Source organism: Scyliorhinus torazame, chromosome 10, assembly GCF_047496885.1.
Source record: "Scyliorhinus torazame isolate Kashiwa2021f chromosome 10, sScyTor2.1, whole genome shotgun sequence".
Classification (NCBI taxonomy): domain Eukaryota; kingdom Metazoa; phylum Chordata; class Chondrichthyes; order Carcharhiniformes; family Scyliorhinidae; genus Scyliorhinus; species Scyliorhinus torazame.
The window spans coordinates 86,454,162-86,471,391 of record NC_092716.1 but is presented as its reverse complement, the minus strand read 5'-3'; the positions used below and the strand labels follow the sequence as shown (position 1 = coordinate 86,471,391).

The 17,230-nt window shown below is 46.0% G+C and overlaps 1 protein-coding gene across 1 annotated transcript in view; it reads right to left on the bottom strand.

Moving 5' to 3' along the window:
- zdhhc1 (zDHHC palmitoyltransferase 1) overlaps positions 1 to 17,230 on the bottom strand; it is a 118,176-nt gene that overhangs the window by 82,935 nt on the left and 18,011 nt on the right. The window contains exon 4 of the mRNA XM_072518372.1: positions 13,714 to 13,932. Within this exon, the coding sequence (XP_072374473.1) occupies positions 13,714 to 13,932 (219 nt within the window). The remainder of the gene's footprint in view (positions 1 to 13,713; positions 13,933 to 17,230) is intronic.

The window sequence follows — 17,230 nt, the reverse complement described above, 5'->3', positions numbered from 1 at the left end:
TGGTCCCGTGTCTGTTCTTCTTTTCAGTTTTACTTGTTTTTATATAAGGCGGGAACCGGAAGTTCTACCTCTGGCAAGTCCCCCCCCCCCAACCAATAAATTCTGGTGGAGAGGAAACCCGAGACACTACACGTGTAGTGTCTCCCACCCGCCCTCCTCCTCTAACCTAAGACCCATTGGTGTAAGGTAAGTGCCATATTATATTATTATATTATTAGCATTGTGCAGGTCAAGGATCGGTGGTGGAGGAGCAGTCTCTGTCAGCGAGAGAACCTGAGAACATCTCAGACACTCAGAAGGCAAGTAAGTGATTTTTACTTTTATACCTTTTTTCAAATTGTGTGGGTCGGGGGGAAATTGAAGCGACATCACAGAAAAGCTGTGACCTGAGTGGCTGGTTGGGATTCTAACCTAAATTTTAAAAAAATTTGAGTATTTGGGAACTAATTAAACATAATAACTTAATTATAATTTAGAGGATATCTAAGCCAGAGATCGGAGAGTATTATAGTTAGCTATCGCATTTCTATTAGAAATCTAGTGCTAGGAAACAGATAGTTGACAGTAACTTTGCAATTTAAAAAAAAAAGTATTTAAAAAAAAAAGAGACAAATTTTAATTAATTGACGCAATGTCAGTTAGAGGGGTGCTGTGCTCTGACTGTGAGATGTGGCAGGTCCGGGAGGCTTCCAGCGTCCCGGGTGGCTTCATCTGCAGAAAGTGCACCCAACTGGAGCTCCTCACAGACCGCATGGTTCGGTTGGAGCAGCAATTGGATGCACTTAGGAGCATGCAGGTGGCGGAAAGCGTCATAGATCGCAGTTATGTAAATGTGGTCACACCCAAGGTGCAGGCAGAGAAATGGGTGACCACCAGAAAGGGCAGGCAGTCAGTGCAGGAATCCCCTGTGGTTGTCCCCCTCTCGAACAGATATACCCCTTTGGATACTGTCGGGGGGGATAGCCTATCAGGGGCAAACAGCAGCAGCCAGAGCAGTGGCACCACGGCTGGCTCTGATGTTCAGAAGGGAGGGTCAAAGCGCAGAAGAGTAATAGTAATAGGGGACTCTATAGTCAGGGGCACAGATAGGCGCTTCTGTGGACGTGAAAGAGACTCCAGGATGGTATGTTGCCTCCCTGGTGCCAGGGTCCAGGATGTCTCCGAACGGGTAGAGGGAATCCTGAAGGGGGAGGGCAAACAGGCAGAGGTCGTTGTACATATTGGTACTAACGACATAGGCAGGAAGGGGCATGAGGTCCTGCAGCAGGAGTTCAGGGAGCTAGGCAGAATGTTAAAAGACAGGACCTCGAGGGTTGTAATCTCGGGATTACTCCCTGTGCCACATGCCAGTGAGGCTAGAAATAGGAAGATAGAGCAGACAAACACGTGGCTAAACAGCTGGTGTAGGAGGGAGGGTTTCCGTTTTCTGGACCACTGGGAGCTCTTCCGGGGCAGGTGTGACCTGTATAAGATGGACGGGTTGCATCTAAACCGGAGAGGCATAAATATCCTGGTCGCGAGGTTTGCTAGTGTCACACGGGAGGGTTTAAACTAGTATGGCGGGGGGTGGGTACAGGAGCAATAGGTCAGAAGGTGAGAGCATTGAGGGAGAACTAGGGAATAGGGACAGTGTGGCTCTGAGGCAGAGCAGACGGGGAAAAGTTGCTGAACACAGCGGGTCTGGTGGCCTGAAGTGCATATGTTTTAATGCAAGGAGCATTACGGGTAAGGCAGATGAACTTAGAGCTTGGATTACTCCTTGGAACTATGATGTTATTGCCATTACAGAGACCTGGTTGAGGGAAGGGCAGGATTGGCAGCTAAACGTTCCAGGATTTAGATGTTTCAGGCGGGATAGAGGGGGATGTAAAAGGGGAGGCGGAGTTGCGCTACTTGTTCGGGAGAATATCACAGCTATACTGCGAGAGGACACCTCAGAGGGCAGTGAGGCTATATGGGTAGAGATCAGGAATAAGAAGGGTGCAGTCACAATGTTGGGGGTATACTACAGGCCTCCCAACAGCCAGCGGGAGATAGAGGAGCAGATAGGTAGACAGATTTTGGAAAAGAGTAAAAACAACAGGGTTGTGGTGATGGGAGACTTCAACTTCCCCAATATTGACTGGGACTCACTTAGTGCCAGGGGCTTAGACGGGGCGGAGTTTGTAAGGAGCATCCAGGAGGGCTTCTTAAAACAATATGTAAACAGTCCAACTAGGGAAGGGGCAGTACTGGACCTGGTATTGGGGAATGAGCCCGGCCAGGTGGTAGATGTTTCAGTAGGGGAGCATTTCGGTAACAGTGACCACAATTCAGTAAGTTTTAAAGTACTGGTGGACAAGGATAAGAGTGGTCCGAGGATGAATGTGCTAAATTGGGGGAAGGCTAATTATGACAATATTAGGCGGGAACTGAAGAACATAGATTGGGGGCGGATGTTTGAGGGCAAATTAACATCTGACATGTGGGAGGCTTTCAAGTGTCAGTTGAAAGGAATACAGGACAGGCATGTTCCTGTGAGGAAGAAAGATAAATACGGCAATTTTCGGGAACCTTGGATGACGAGTGATATTGTAGGCCTCGTCAAAAAGAAAAAGGAGGCATTTGTCAGGGCTAAAAGGCTGGGAACAGACGAAGCCTGTGTGGCATATAAGGAAAGTAGGAAGGAACTTAAGCAAGGAGTCAGGAGGGCTAGAAGGGGTCATGAAAAGTCATTGGCAAATAGGGTTAAGGAAAATCCCAAGGCTTTTTACACGTACATAAAAAGCAAGAGGGTAGCCAGGGAAAGGGTTGGCCCACTGAAGGATAGGCAAGGGAATCTATGTGTGGAGCCAGAGGAAATGGGCGAGGTACTAAATGAATACTTTGCATCAGTATTCACCAAAGAGAAGGAATTGGTAGATGTTGAGTCTGGAGAAGGGGGTGTAGATAGCCTGGGTCACATTGTGATCCAAAAAGACGAGGTGTTGGGTGTCTTAAAAAATATTAAGGTAGATAAGTCCCCAGGGCCTGATGGGATCTACCCCAGAATACTGAAGGAGGCTGGAGAGGAAATTGCTGAGGCCTTGACAGAAATCTTTGGATCCTCGCTGTCTTCAGGGGATGTCCCGGAGGACTGGAGAATAGCCAATGTTGTTCCTCTGTTTAAGAAGGGTAGCAAGGATAATCCCGGGAACTACAGGCCGGTGAGCCTTACTTCAGTGGGAGGGAAATTACTGGAGAGAATTCTTCGAGACAGGATCTACTCCCATTTGGAAGCAAATGGACATATTAGTGAGAGGCAGCACGGTTTTGTGAAGGGGAGGTCGTGTCTCACTAACTTGATAGAGTTTTTCGAGGAGGTCACTAAGATGATTGATGCAGGTAGGGCAGTAGATGTTGTCTATATGGACTTCAGTAAGGCCTTTGACAAGGTCCCTCATGGTAGACTAGTACAAAAGGTGAAGTCACACGGGATCAGGGGTGAACTGGCAAGGTGGATACAGAACTGGCTAGGCCATAGAAGGCAGAGGGTAGCAATGGAGGGATGCTTTTCTAATTGGAGGGCTATGACCAGTGGTGTTCCACAGGGATCAGTGCTGGGACCTTTGCTCTTTGTAGTATATATAAATGATTTGGAGGAAAATGTAACTGGTCTGATTAGTAAGTTTGCAGACGACACAAAGGTTGGTGGAATTGCGGATAGCGATGAGGACTGTCTGAGGATACAGCAGGATTTAGATTGTCTGGAGACTTGGGCGGAGAGATGGCAGATGGAGTTTAATCCGGACAAATGTGAGGTAATGCATTTTGGAAGGGCTAATGCAGGTAGGGAATATACAGTGAATGGTAGAACCCTCAAGAGTATTGAAAGTCAAAGAGATCTAGGAGTACAGGTCCACAGGTCATTGAAAGGGGCAACACAGGTGGAGAAGGTAGTCAAGAAGGCATACGGCATGCTTGCCTTCATTGGCCGGGGCATTGAGTATAAGAATTGGCAAGTCATGTTGCAGCTGTATAGAACCTTAGTTAGGCCACACTTGGAGTATAGTGTTCAATTCTGGTCGCCACACTACCAGAAGGATGTGGAGGCTTTAGAGAGGGTGCAGAAGAGATTTACCAGAATGTTGCCTGGTATGGAGGGCATAAGCTATGAGGAGCGATTGAATAAACTCGGTTTGTTCTCTCTGGAACGAAGGAGGTTGAGGGGCGACCTGATAGAGGTATACAAAATTATGAGGGGCATAGACAGAGTGGATAGTCAGAGGCTTTTCCCCAGGGTAGAGGGGTCAATTACTAGGGGGCATAGGTTTAAGGTGAGAGGGGCAAGGTTTAGAGTAGATGTACGAGGCAAGTTTTTTACGCAGAGGGTAGTGGGTGCCTGGAACTCACTACCGGAGGAGGTAGTGGAAGCAGGGACGATAGGGACATTTAAGGGGCATCTTGACAAATATATGAATAGGATGGGAATAGAAGGATACGGACCCAGGAAGTGTAGAAGATTGTAGTTTAGTCGGGCAGTATGGTCGGCACGGGCTTGGAGGGCCGAAGGGCCTGTTCCTGTGCTGTACATTTCTTTGTTCTTTGTTATTACATCCTTCACCCACTAGGGCAGCAGGCTGCCTCTGCACAAACAGACCTTAGTCTCTTCTCTCTCTCTTTGTTTAGCACAAGGCTAAGTCGCTGGCTTTGAAAGCAGACCAAGGCAGGCCAGCAGGACGGTTCAATTCCCGTACCAGCCTCCCCGAACAGGCGCTGGAATGTGGCGACTAGGGGCTTTTCACAGTAACTTCATTTGAAGCCTACTTGTGACAATAAGCGATTTTCATTTCATTTCATTCATTTCATTTTCATGAAATCATTTCAAGGAAAACTGAAAATCTGGAACTCTTCCGAGAGATCTGGTTGAGAAACCTACCCGAGAGATTTGTGTGCATAACCTATGCTGACAATTCAGTACATTACTGAACAGATATACCCCTTTGGATACTGTCGGGGGGGATAGCCTATCAGGGGAAAACAGCAGCAGCCAGAGCAGTGGCACCACGGCTGGCTCTGATGTTCAGAAGGGAGGGTCAAAGCGCAAAAGAGTAATAGTTATAGGGGACTCTATAGTCAGGGGCACAGATAGGCGCTTCTGTGGACGTGAAAGAGACTCCAGGATGGTATGTTGCCTCCCTGGTGCCAGGGTCCAGGATGTCTCCGAACGGGTAGAGGGAATCCTGAAGGGGGAGGGCAAACAGGCAGAGGTCGTTGTACATATTGGTACTAACGACATAGGCAGGAAGGGGCATGAGGTCCTGCAGCAGGAGTTCAGGGAGCTAGGCAGAAAGTTAAAAGACAGGACCTCGAGGGTTGTAATCTCGGGATTACTCCCTGTGCCACGTGCCAGTGAGGCTAGAAATAGGAAGATAGAGCAGACAAACACGTGGCTAAACAGCTGGTGTAGGAGGGAGGGTTTCTGTTATCTGGACCACTGGGAGCTCTTCCGGGGCAGGTGTGACCTGTATAAGATGGACGGGTTGCATCTAAACCGGAGAGGCATAAATATCCTGGCCGCGAGGTTTGCTAGTGTCACACGGGAGGGTTTAAACTAGTATGGCAGGGGGGGTGGGCATGGGAGCAATAGGTCAGAAGGTGAGAGCATTGAGGGAGAACTAGGGAATAGGGACAGTGTGGCTCTGAGGCAGCGCAGACGGGGAGAAGTTGCTGAACACAGCGGGTCTGGTGGCCTGAAGTGCATATGTTTTAATGCAAGGAGCATTACGGGTAAGGCAGATGAACTTAGAGCTTGGATTACTACTTGGAACTATGATGTTGTTGCCATTACAGAGACCTGGTTGAGGGAAGGGCAGGATTGGCAGCTAAACGTTCCAGGATTTAGATGTTTCAGGCGGGATAGAGGGGGATGTAAAAGGGGAGGCGGAGTTGCGCTACTTGTTCAGGAGAGTATCACAGCTATACAGCGAGAGGACACCTCAGAGGGCAGTGAGGCTATATGGGTAGAGATCAGGAATAAGAAGGGTGCAGTCACAATGTTGGGGGTATACTACAGGCCTCCCAACAGCCAGCGGGAGATAGAGGAGCAGATAGGTAGACAGATTTTGGAAAAGAGTAAAAACAACAGGGTTGTGGTGATGGGAGACTTCAACTTCCCCAATATTGACTGGGACTCACTTAGTGCCAGGGGCTTAGACGGGGCAGAGTTTGTAAGGAGCATCCAGGAGGGCTTCTTAAAACAATATGTAAACAGTCCAACTAGGGAAGGGGCGGTACTGGACCTGGTATTGGGGAATGAGCCCGGCCAGGTGGTAGATGTTTCAGTAGGGGAGCATTTCGGTAACAGTGACCACAATTCAGTAAGTTTTAAAGTACTGGTGGACAAGGATAAGAGTGGTCCGAGGATGAATGTGCTAAATTGGGGGAAGGCTAATTATAACAATATTAGGCGGGAACTGAAGAACATAGATTGGGGGCGGATGTTTGAGGGCAAATCAACATCTGACATGTGGGAGGCTTTCAAGTGTCAGTTGAAAGGAATACAGGACAGGCATGTTCCTGTGAGGAAGAAAGATAAATACGGCAATTTTCGGGAACCTTGGATGACGAGTGATATTGTAGGCCTCGTCAAAAAGAAAAAGGAGGCATTTGTCAGGGCTAAAAGGCTGGGAACAGACGAAGCCTGTGTGGCATATAAGGAAAGTAGGAAGGAACTTAAGCAAGGAGTCAGGAGGGCTAGAAGGGGTCATGAAAAGGCATTGGCAAATAGGGTTAAGGAAAATCCCAAGGCTTTTTACACTTACATAAAAAGTAAGAGGGTAGCCAGGGAAAGGGTTGGCCCACTGAAGGATAGGCAAGGGAATCTATGTGTGGAGCCAGAGGAAATGGGCGAGGTACTAAATGAATACTTTGCATCAGTATTCACCAAAGAGAAGGAATTGGTAGATGTTGAGTCTGGAGAAGGGGGTGTAGATAGCCTGGGTCACATTGTGATCCAAAAAGACGAGGTGTTGGGTGTCTTAAAAAATATTAAGGTAGATAAGTCCCCAGGGCCGGATGGGATCTACCCCAGAATACTGAAGGAGGCTGGAGAGGAAATTGCTGAGGCCTTGACAGAAATCTTTGGATCCTCGCTGTCTTCAGGGGATGTCCCGGAGGACTGGAGAATAGCCAATGTTGTTCCTCTGTTTAAGAAGGGTGGCAGGGATAATCCCGGGAACTACAGGCCGGTGAGCCTTACTTCAGTGGTAGGGAAATTACTGGAGAGAATTCTTCGAGACAGGATCTACTCCCATTTGGAAGCAAATGGACGTATTAGTGAGAGGCAGCACGGTTTTGTGAAGGGGAGGTCGTGTCTCACTAACTTGATAGAGTTTTTCGAGGAGGTCACTAAGATGATTGATGCAGGTAGGGCAGTAGATGTTGTCTATATGGACTTCAGTAAGGCCTTTGACAAGGTCCCTCATGGTAGACTAGTACAAAAGGTGAAGTCACACGGGATCAGGGGTGAACTGGCAAGGTGGATACAGAACTGGCTAGGCCATAGAAGGCAGAGGGTAGCAATGGAGGGATGCTTTTCTAATTGGAGGGCTGTGACCAGTGGTGTTCCACAGGGATCAGTGCTGGGACCTTTGCTCTTTGTAGTATATATAAATGATTTGGAGGAAAATGTAACTGGTCTGATTAGTAAGTTTGCAGACGACACAAAGGTTGGTGGAATTGCGGATAGCGATGAGGACTGTCTGAGGATACAGCAGGATTTAGATTGTCTGGAGACTTGGGCGGAGAGATGGCAGATGGAGTTTAACCTGGACAAATGTGAGGTAATGCATTTTGGAAGGGCTAATGCAGGTAGGGAATATACAGTGAATGGTAGAACCCTCAAGAGTATTGAAAGTCAAAGAGATCTAGGAGTACAGGTCCACAGATCACTGAAAGGGGCTACACAGGTGGAGAAGGTAGTCAAGAAGGCATACGGCATGCTTGCCTTCATTGGCCGGGGCATTGAGTATAAGAATTGGCAAGTCATGTTGCAGCTGTATAGAACCTTAGTTAGGCCACACTTGGAGTATAGTGTTCAATTCTGGTCGCCACACTACCAGAAGGATGTGGAGGCTTTAGAGAGGGTGCAGAAGAGATTTACCAGAATGTTGCCTGGTATGGAGGGCATAAGCTATGAGGAGCGATTGAATAAACTCGGTTTGTTCTCACTGGAACGAAGGAGGTTGAGGGGCGACCTGATAGAGGTATACAAAATTATGAGGGGCATAGACAGAGTGGATAGTCAGAGGCTTTTCCCCAGGGTAGAGGGGTCAATTACTAGGGGGCATAGGTTTAAGGTGAGAGGGGCAAAGTTTAGAGTAGATGTACGAGGCAAGTTTTTTACACAGAGGGTAGTGGGTGCCTGGAACTCACTACCGGAGGTGGTAGTGGAGGCAGGGACGATAGGGACATTTAAGGGGCATCTTGACAAATATATGAATAGGATGGGAATAGAAGGATACGGACCCAGGAAGTGTAGAAGATTGTAGTTTAGTCGGGCAGTATGGTCGGCATGGGCTTGGAGGGCCGAAGGGCCTGTTCCTGTGCTGTACATTTCTTTGTTCTTTGTTCTTTGTACTGAGGTAGTGACATAAAGAGATATTAGAACAGGCGATCAAAAACTTCCATGGGTGAAGCAAGGAAAATCGGAGATGCTCAACAAGCCAGTTACAGGAGAGCATACTTTTTGGAGGATTGTCGGGCTGGTAGGTTACAAAGAAGAACAAAGAACAAGGAAAAGTACAGCACAGGAACAGGCCCTTCGACCCTCCAAGCCTGTGCCGATCATGATGCCCTCACTAAAATAGCTTCTGCCCTTCGGTCCGTTTCCCTCTATTTCCTCCATACTCATGTACCCATCCAGATGCCTCTTAATATGTTGCTAATATGCCTGCTTCCAACACATCCTCTGGCAGCGCGTTCCAGGCACTCACCACTCTCTGCGTGAAAACCTTACCCTGCACATCTCCCTTCAACTTTCCCCCTCTCACCTTGAACCCGTGCCCCGTTGTAATTGACACTACCACCCTTGGAAAAAGCCTCTGACCATCCACCCTGTCTATGCCTCTCATAATTTTGTAGACCTCGATCAGGTCTCCCCTCAGCCTCCATCTTTCCAGTGAAAACAATCCTAGTTTATTTAATCTCTCCTCATAGCAAACACCCTGGTCAACGTTTTTGCACCTTCTCCAAAGCTTCCACGTCCTTCTGATAATGTGGTGACCAGAACTGCACGCAATACTTCAAATGCTTATATAGCTGCAACATGATTTCCCAACTCCTGTACTCAATGCCCTGGCTGATGAAGGCAAGCATGCCATATGCCTTCTTAATCACCTTGGCACTTGTGTTGCCACTTTTAGGGAACTGTGGACCTGCATGCCCAGGTCCCTCATTTCTGTGCCCAAGTCTTCAATCTATATCCCGTTATATCCTCTGACAATCCTTGGCACTATCAGCAACTTCGCCAATCTTTGTCACCCACAAAATTACTAATCAGGCAAATGAGGCTCTTGCAAAAGTACGACTTCCGCCTTCAGACTCCTCAAATGCAGGAACACGTGCAACCTCTTAACCGGCTCATTCAAATCCCGAACATTCCATGTAATCAGCCCGTCCCTAACCATCTCCAAAGTCCAAGTCTATGATTTCACAAAAACCTCTTACCTCACCCGGCATGTCCATATAGAACACCTGGCCCTGGTATGCGACCCTCAACCGGGTTGGGTACAGCACCCCAAACTTCACTCCTTCCTTGAACAGGATCCCTTTGACCCTGTTAAACCCAGTCCAGCGCTTCACCAACTCTGCACCCAAATCCTGTTAGATCCGAATCACGTTCCCTTCCCAGGTGCACTTCTTTGTCTCCTTCGCCCACGGCAGAATCCTTTTCTAAATATCCGTGCAGTCATACCACCGTCGCCCCCGGCTGCTCACCCGGCCTACTCCTCAGCGACTGTGCACTCAATCCACCTAGGGAGTGGGGGTGTCGATCGAAGACTTCCTCCCCCACAAGCTTTCAAGCATGTTAGCGACATATTCTGTGGCCTGCGTTCCCTCAATGCCTTTGGGTAATCCCACAATCCAAATTTTCTGCCTCCTTGACCGATTCTCCAAATCTTCCAATTTGTCCCTCCGCCATCAGCGTAATTCTGCCTCCAACGAGGCCAACCGGTCCTCATGGTCCATCATCGACTCTTCCACTTTTTGGAGCAACGCTCCATGTGTGCCTCCAACCTCTGCTCCACTCTCTATGACTGCCTGAATTGGGTCAGCCACCTAGCTAGGTCTTCTGAGGCCTACTGTCTTTTCTGCAGAAACTTGACCGTCGGAAACTCAACCAACTGTCCTGTGGACTACTGAGCGGGCAACGACCACAGAGCTCTCCGTCATCTTTCCTTCTAATGCACTCCTTGAAAGCTCCTGGTCTGACTGTTGCCATTTTATAATTACATTCCTTGTTTGATAGGGCTGAGACATGCCCACCCGAAGGAGAATTCTTAGCTCTATCTGATCCTGTACTTTGTACCAGCAAACAAGGACCAAATAATTCCACCTCAATGTGCAACCACTCACTGGAAATTGGAAAAGCACAATTTGACCCCCTCACACACTAATTTATTACTCAATATTTTAAATTACCAATTTATTGCTCTGACTTTGCTTTATTTTGCTTAGGAAGTTGTGTCTTTTCTTCATACCTCAACACTATTGAAATTCATGTTTACTGTTGCGTTAAATCTAATCTTTTCAAAATTTGCACATCAGCCTCTGGAATGTGAAAAAAATTGAAGCGCGATCCTTCATACGAAAAGGTTGGACAAACCTGGGTTAATGAGTTAGAAAATAGGCTCATATCTATGAAGGATGTAATGTGTGAATGCCAGCTATGAAACATAGAAAATAGGGGCAGGATGGGACCATTTGGCCCTTTGAGCCTGCTCCACCATTCATTATGATCATGGCTGATCATCCAACTCAATAGCCTATTCCTGCCTTTCCCCCATATCCTGTAATCCCCTTCCCTCCAAGTGATATATCTTTTTTTTTTAAATTTATTACAACATGTAACAAAACAGGTTACAGCAAATAAACACCCCGGGAAACATACTTCCTAACAATCAATTATACAGTCTGTAGAGATTTTCCCTCATTTTCAGCCCGCCCTCCCACTCTCGCTGCGACGAACAGCTCCTCAAACATGGTCATAAACATCCCCACCTTTTCTCAAACCCCCCTGCAGAGCCCCATAACTCACACTTTATCTTCTCTAACCACAGGAAGTCTTACAGGTCACCCAACCAAGCCGCTAGTCCCGGTGGCGATGCCGACCGCCACTCCAGCAAAATTTGCCGTTCAATCAGGGAGATGAAGGCTACAATATCGGCTTTCCTCCTCTCCATTAGCTCTGGCTTCTCTGAAACCCCAAATATCGCCTCCAAAGGGTCTGGGTCCACCTCCTCCTCCACTCTCCTGGCTAAGACCGTGAACACACCCGCCCAGAATCTTCCCAATTTTTTTGCAACACAAAACATGTGCACGTGATTCGCTGGCCCTCGCACACACCTCTCACCATCATCTGCTACCCCCTGAAAGAACCCACTCATTCTCACTCGAGTCATATGCACCCCGTGCACCACCCTAAACTGTATCAGGCTCATCCTTACACAAGAGGTCCTGTTTACCCTACGCAGTGCCTCACTCCATACTCCCCAATTGATCTCCCCTCCCAACTCCGCTTCATTTTTCTCCTTGATCGTCATCACCCCAAGTGCTATATCTAACTGCTTCTTGAAAACATGCACTGTTTTGGCCTCAACTACTTCCTGTGTAACAAATTCCCACAGACTCACCACTCTCTGGGTGAAGAAATTTCTCTTCATCTCTGTTCTAAATGGTCAACCCCATATCCTCAGACTTGTGAGCCCTGGCTCTTGACACCCCTGTCATTGGGACATCTTTCTTGCATCTACCCTATCTAATCCTGTTAGAATTTCTAAGAGATCCCGAACTCCAGCAAATACAATCCTAACTGACTATCTCTCCTCCTACCCCCATCCTGCCATCCCAGGAATCAGTCTGGTAAACCTTCGCTGCATTCCCTCGAGAATAAGAACATCCTTCCTCAGGTAAAGAGATTAAAACTTTTCTTTTTTTTTAAATTTAGAATACCCAATTATTTTTTTTTCCAATTAAGGGGCAATTTAGCATGGCCAATTCACCTACTCTCAACAGTTTTCGATTATGGGGGTGAGACCCAGGCAGACACGGTGAGAATGAGCAAACTCCACACAGACAGTGACCCGGAGCCGGGATCAAATCCGGGTCCTCAGCGCTGTCAGGCAGCGGTGCTAACCACCGCGCCACCTAAAGAGATCAATGCTGCACACAATATTCCAGGTTTGACCTCACCAGGGCCCTGTATAATTGCAGCAAGATATCCCTGCTCCTGTACTCCTCACTACGAAGGTCAGCATAGCATTTGCCTTCTTTACTGCCTGCTGCACTTGCATGCTAACCTTCAGCAACTGTGAGGACAGCCAGGTCTCGTTGCACATTCCCCTTTACTAATTTATGGCCTTTCATATAATAGTCTGCCTTCCCATTTTTGCTACCAAAATACCTCGCATTTATCCAAATTACACTGCATCTGCCATTCATTTGCCCACTCAACTTGTCCAAATCACACTAAAGGATCTCTGCATCCTCTTCACAGCTCACCCTCCCACCCAACTGTGTCACTGGAATAGCTGCGTCTCAAGATGGAGCTAAGAAAGGGGGCAGAGAAGAGAAATATTACGGAACTAGAAATAAGGAGGCTTTATGATACAGAGGATAAGAGGCCAGCAGCTCACTTCAGGGCAGCTAGGATACCAAAGTTGTAAGCTATCTGGTTCGGTGTCAGTGACGAGGAAGGAATCAGTGACGAATGAAGTTTGTGCACTTTTGTTTTTTTAAGCACTTAATTGACTGTAATGTACTTGGGATGTCCTGAAGTCATAAAAAGCTCCTTATGAATTCAAGTTCTTCTTTTATAATCTATCTCCACAATTGGAACAAATGGGACATACATGTATCTAAACTTTGGGAGGATGGATTCCATTTTGGCTTTACATCTAAACTGGTCATGAGGTCAATCCTTGCTCTTCATCCCAAATCTTTTAAGATATTTTAAGCATCCATCTACATTGTTCAAATAGACCTTTGGGGGAAGAAAACACATTCTGATTCAAAGTTGGATAGCCCAAAATTATTGGTTTGCCTCCAATGACAGATGGCAATTTCAGTTATCTGCACCGTGCAATGAAGGTACCCTTGCATTCCCTTCAATACTTTCTGCTGTGCATCATTACGTGCAAGTCTGCACAATTTAATAAAGAAATGTGTTCTATGTACTGTGGACAAAGATTATTGCACACTTATATGGACATTCTTTCTTAAATTTCTGCAAATTATGATTACATAATTGTACGTGCAATATTCTGTTCCGTTTCTGAATTAGTTTTGGTACAAAGAGGCAAGTTGTTAAAGGCACAACAATAAATTGAAACAGACACAATTGCACAATAATAGAGAATCTGCCACCACTGCCTTAAATATGTATGGTACAAATAATTTAGACAGCAATGACAAGCTCTGGAATAAGCTGTCCTTAAAAGGATAAGAGCTTCATATCTCCACATAAAAAGATACAATGTAGCCAGCAGGTACCCAGTGAGATGGAAGAAGAGGAATAAGTATGCCAAACACAACAATGACAAAGTAGAGGTAGACTATCCAACACATTATCTGATATGGATGCAGCGGCCAGCTCCAGCCATTGGTCCTTGAACGATGATGGGAGCCCACTGCTGAAGTACGTATATTCCTCTCTGGTGCAGTTTTATTGCTGTTCTTATTGATGAAATTCATCTGCAAAATAATATTAAAAAGTCATTTGTGATAGCATTTTTTTCATCCCAAAATAGAAGTACAGCTTATTATTTTGGACTGCTTCAGTGTAGTGGTTTGATACAACGGAGTGGTTTCGGAGGCCAGTTTATAAGGCCACGTCAGAAGGCAATTAAAAGCTATGTAAAGGCCAGCAGGTTTTCTTCCCTAAAATAAATATGCAACAAGGCCTGGACAATATTCAGGTTTGGCTGATAAATGGTAAGTAACATTTGCACCACACAAGTGCCAGGCAATAAACATCTCCAAAAGAAAGAATCTAATCATCTCCCCATGTCCAAAGATGGGGCTAGGGCAGGGCACCTAGGTAATAATAATAATCTTATTGTCACAAGTAGGCTTAAATTAATACTGCAATGAAGTTACTGTGAAAAGCGCCTGTCGGGTACTCGGAGGGAGAATTCAGAATATCCAAATTACCTAACAGCACATCTTTCAGGACCTGTGGGAGGAAACCGGAGCACCTGGAGGAAACCCACGCAGACACGGGGAGAATGTGCAGACTCCGCACAGACAGTGACCCAAGCCGGGAATCGAACCTGGGACCCTGGCGCTGTAAAGCAACAGTGCTAACCACTGCTGCCCCTTAGGTAGATCAGTCTTTCGGAGGGCCGGTGCAGTTTCAATGGACTGAAAGGCCTCCTGCACTGTAGGGACTCTATGGACATCCAATGGTATTACCATCGCTGAATTTCCTACTACCAACAATCTGAAGTCTCACAACACAAGGTTAAAGTCCAACAGGTTTAGTTGAAATCACAGTCAACTAAACCTGTTGGACTTTAACCTGGTGTTGTGAGACTTCCTACTGTGCCCACCCCAGTCAGTGCCAGCATCTCCACATCATCAACAATCTGGGGATTACCATTGAACAAGAGACTGAACTGGATCAGCCATATAGATACTATGACTACAAAAAAGGTCAGAGAGAGGGAAATCTGCGAAATAACTCACCTCCTGACTCCTCAAAGCCTGTCCACAATCCAAAAGGCACAAGTCACGAATGTGATGGACTACTCTCCAATTGCCTGGATGAGTGCAGTTCCAACAACACTCCAGAGGCTTGACACCATCCTGGACATAGCAGCCAGCTTGATTGGCAACCCTTCCACCATCTTAAAACATTTTTTCCCTCCACCACTGACACAGAGTGGCAGCAGTGTGAACCATCTACAAGATGCACTTCAGCAACTCACCTTTCGACAGCACTTTCCAAACCCACGACCTCTACCGCCAAGAAGGACAAACGCAACAGATGCATTGAAACAGACCACCTGCAAGTTCCCCTCCAAGCTACACACCATCCTGACCAGACTTGGAACTATATCCCTGTTCCTTCACCGTCGTTGGGTCAAAGTCCTGAACTCTATTCCTAACTGTGGGTGTACCTACACCACAAGGACTGAAACTGCAGTGGTTCAAGAAAGCAATAAATACTTGCCTAGCCGGTGTTGCCCACATCCTATCACTCAATATAGTTAAGTAAAGGCATTGCTTTGCTGCCTACCACCAGTTCACTCCTAAAAGTCCCTATACCTAATTGTGAACCTAATACTGCAGCAAATAGGAAAGATCTTTTATGAGAATCCCATCCCCAGACCTCCAGTACAAATGGCAGGAGAATACACAATGCCCCACGTAAACCAGATCAAGATAGAATATTTACAGATAACTCCAGCCATAACACGGAAATAAAACCAGCTCAATAAGCTATAATAAAGCTATGAACTCCCTGGTCAGACTTCCAACTGCTCTGCTTCATTCACTGAGGACTCGACAGAGAAAGTGGAATAGGATGAATCACAACTGTTCAACATTTAATGTGAGCAAAAAAGGTCCTTGAACATGCAAAAATTGATATTGTGGATCACCGGCTCTGACAGACATCCAAGAACCCAGATGAAAGACCAGGAACCAGTGTTATGGGCCAGGGTTTAGAGAACCCCAAAGTGTATCATGGAGTTCACCTGACCCACAAATTTTAATAGATTGTGGTATGGGGAGCACACGGCCCACTCTACAGGTGTGGTACAGCAGAAATGGAAAAGTATTTTTTAAAGCAAAACAATGTTTATTCTATGAATTCAAGTTAACCTTTTTAAAACGTACAGTGAACATCTTAGCAACCATTACTTCAAATACAACCCCCAAAGAATGCAACACTAAGTAATCCTTAATAACTGCCCAAACAACATCCAGAAGACAAAAGAAACACCTTTTAACAGAAGCACATTAGGTATACATTCACTACTGAGAACATTTAGAATTCTGAATTCACCAAATGATCAAGAGATAGTCTTTTCATGGCAGAAAGATCAACAGTACGCCTGCTCTATCTGGCTTCAGCTCCAAAACTGAAAACAAAACTAAATGAAACACTGCAGCAAACAGCCGAAAACAAAAGTAAAAAGCTGACAGACAGTCCAGCTCCACCCACTCTTTGACATCACTGCTAAACACCCATTTCTTAAGGTACATTTCTTAAGCACCCATTTCTTAAAGGTACTCTCACATGACACCTCCCCCCAAGAAAAATAAATAAACCATCAACTTCAAGATGGTTTCATTTTTCACCTTTTCACTATCCTTTAAGAAATGCACACAGTAAATCTACTTTTTTGTTTAAAAAAAACACACGCAAACAGGTATAATAATATAGTCCATTTTTTTCCCGTTCTTCTTCCAACTGAAAATCTTTCTCTATTGACAGTCTCTTTGAACAAGAAGGTCTCTGCACGATCCATCCATTTCTCTACCCCTCAGCATTTCTCTTTAAAGTCAGATACTTTAGTTCAATTTAATCACAGAATCCCTTGCAATTCTCCAACACAGGAGCATTGGTTATCACAGCTTTCAGGCAGTCAAATGAAAGTCCGCTGTCCACTGAAATTTTCGATGTGTCTTCAGCAAGTCCATCAGTGGAGCAACCACGCTACAAAAACTTTTCACAAAGGTTCGATCAAATCCACTCATGCCAAGAAATCGCATTATTTCCCTTTGTCTTGAGGGTATTGGAAACTCCTCAAGGAAAGTGACTTGGGCTTTTCAAAATTCACTTTTGGCTAGGTTTATCACCAAACCCACCTGCTGAAGTCGATCGAATAACTTCATCAGATGTTTTAAATGTTCTTTCCATGTCTGGCTGAAAATTACCAGATCGTCGATGTGTACCGCACAATTGGGTAATCCTGAAACAACTTTGTTAGTTAGTCGTATGACATGTGGCTGGGGCGTTTTTCATGTCAAAAGGCATAACTTT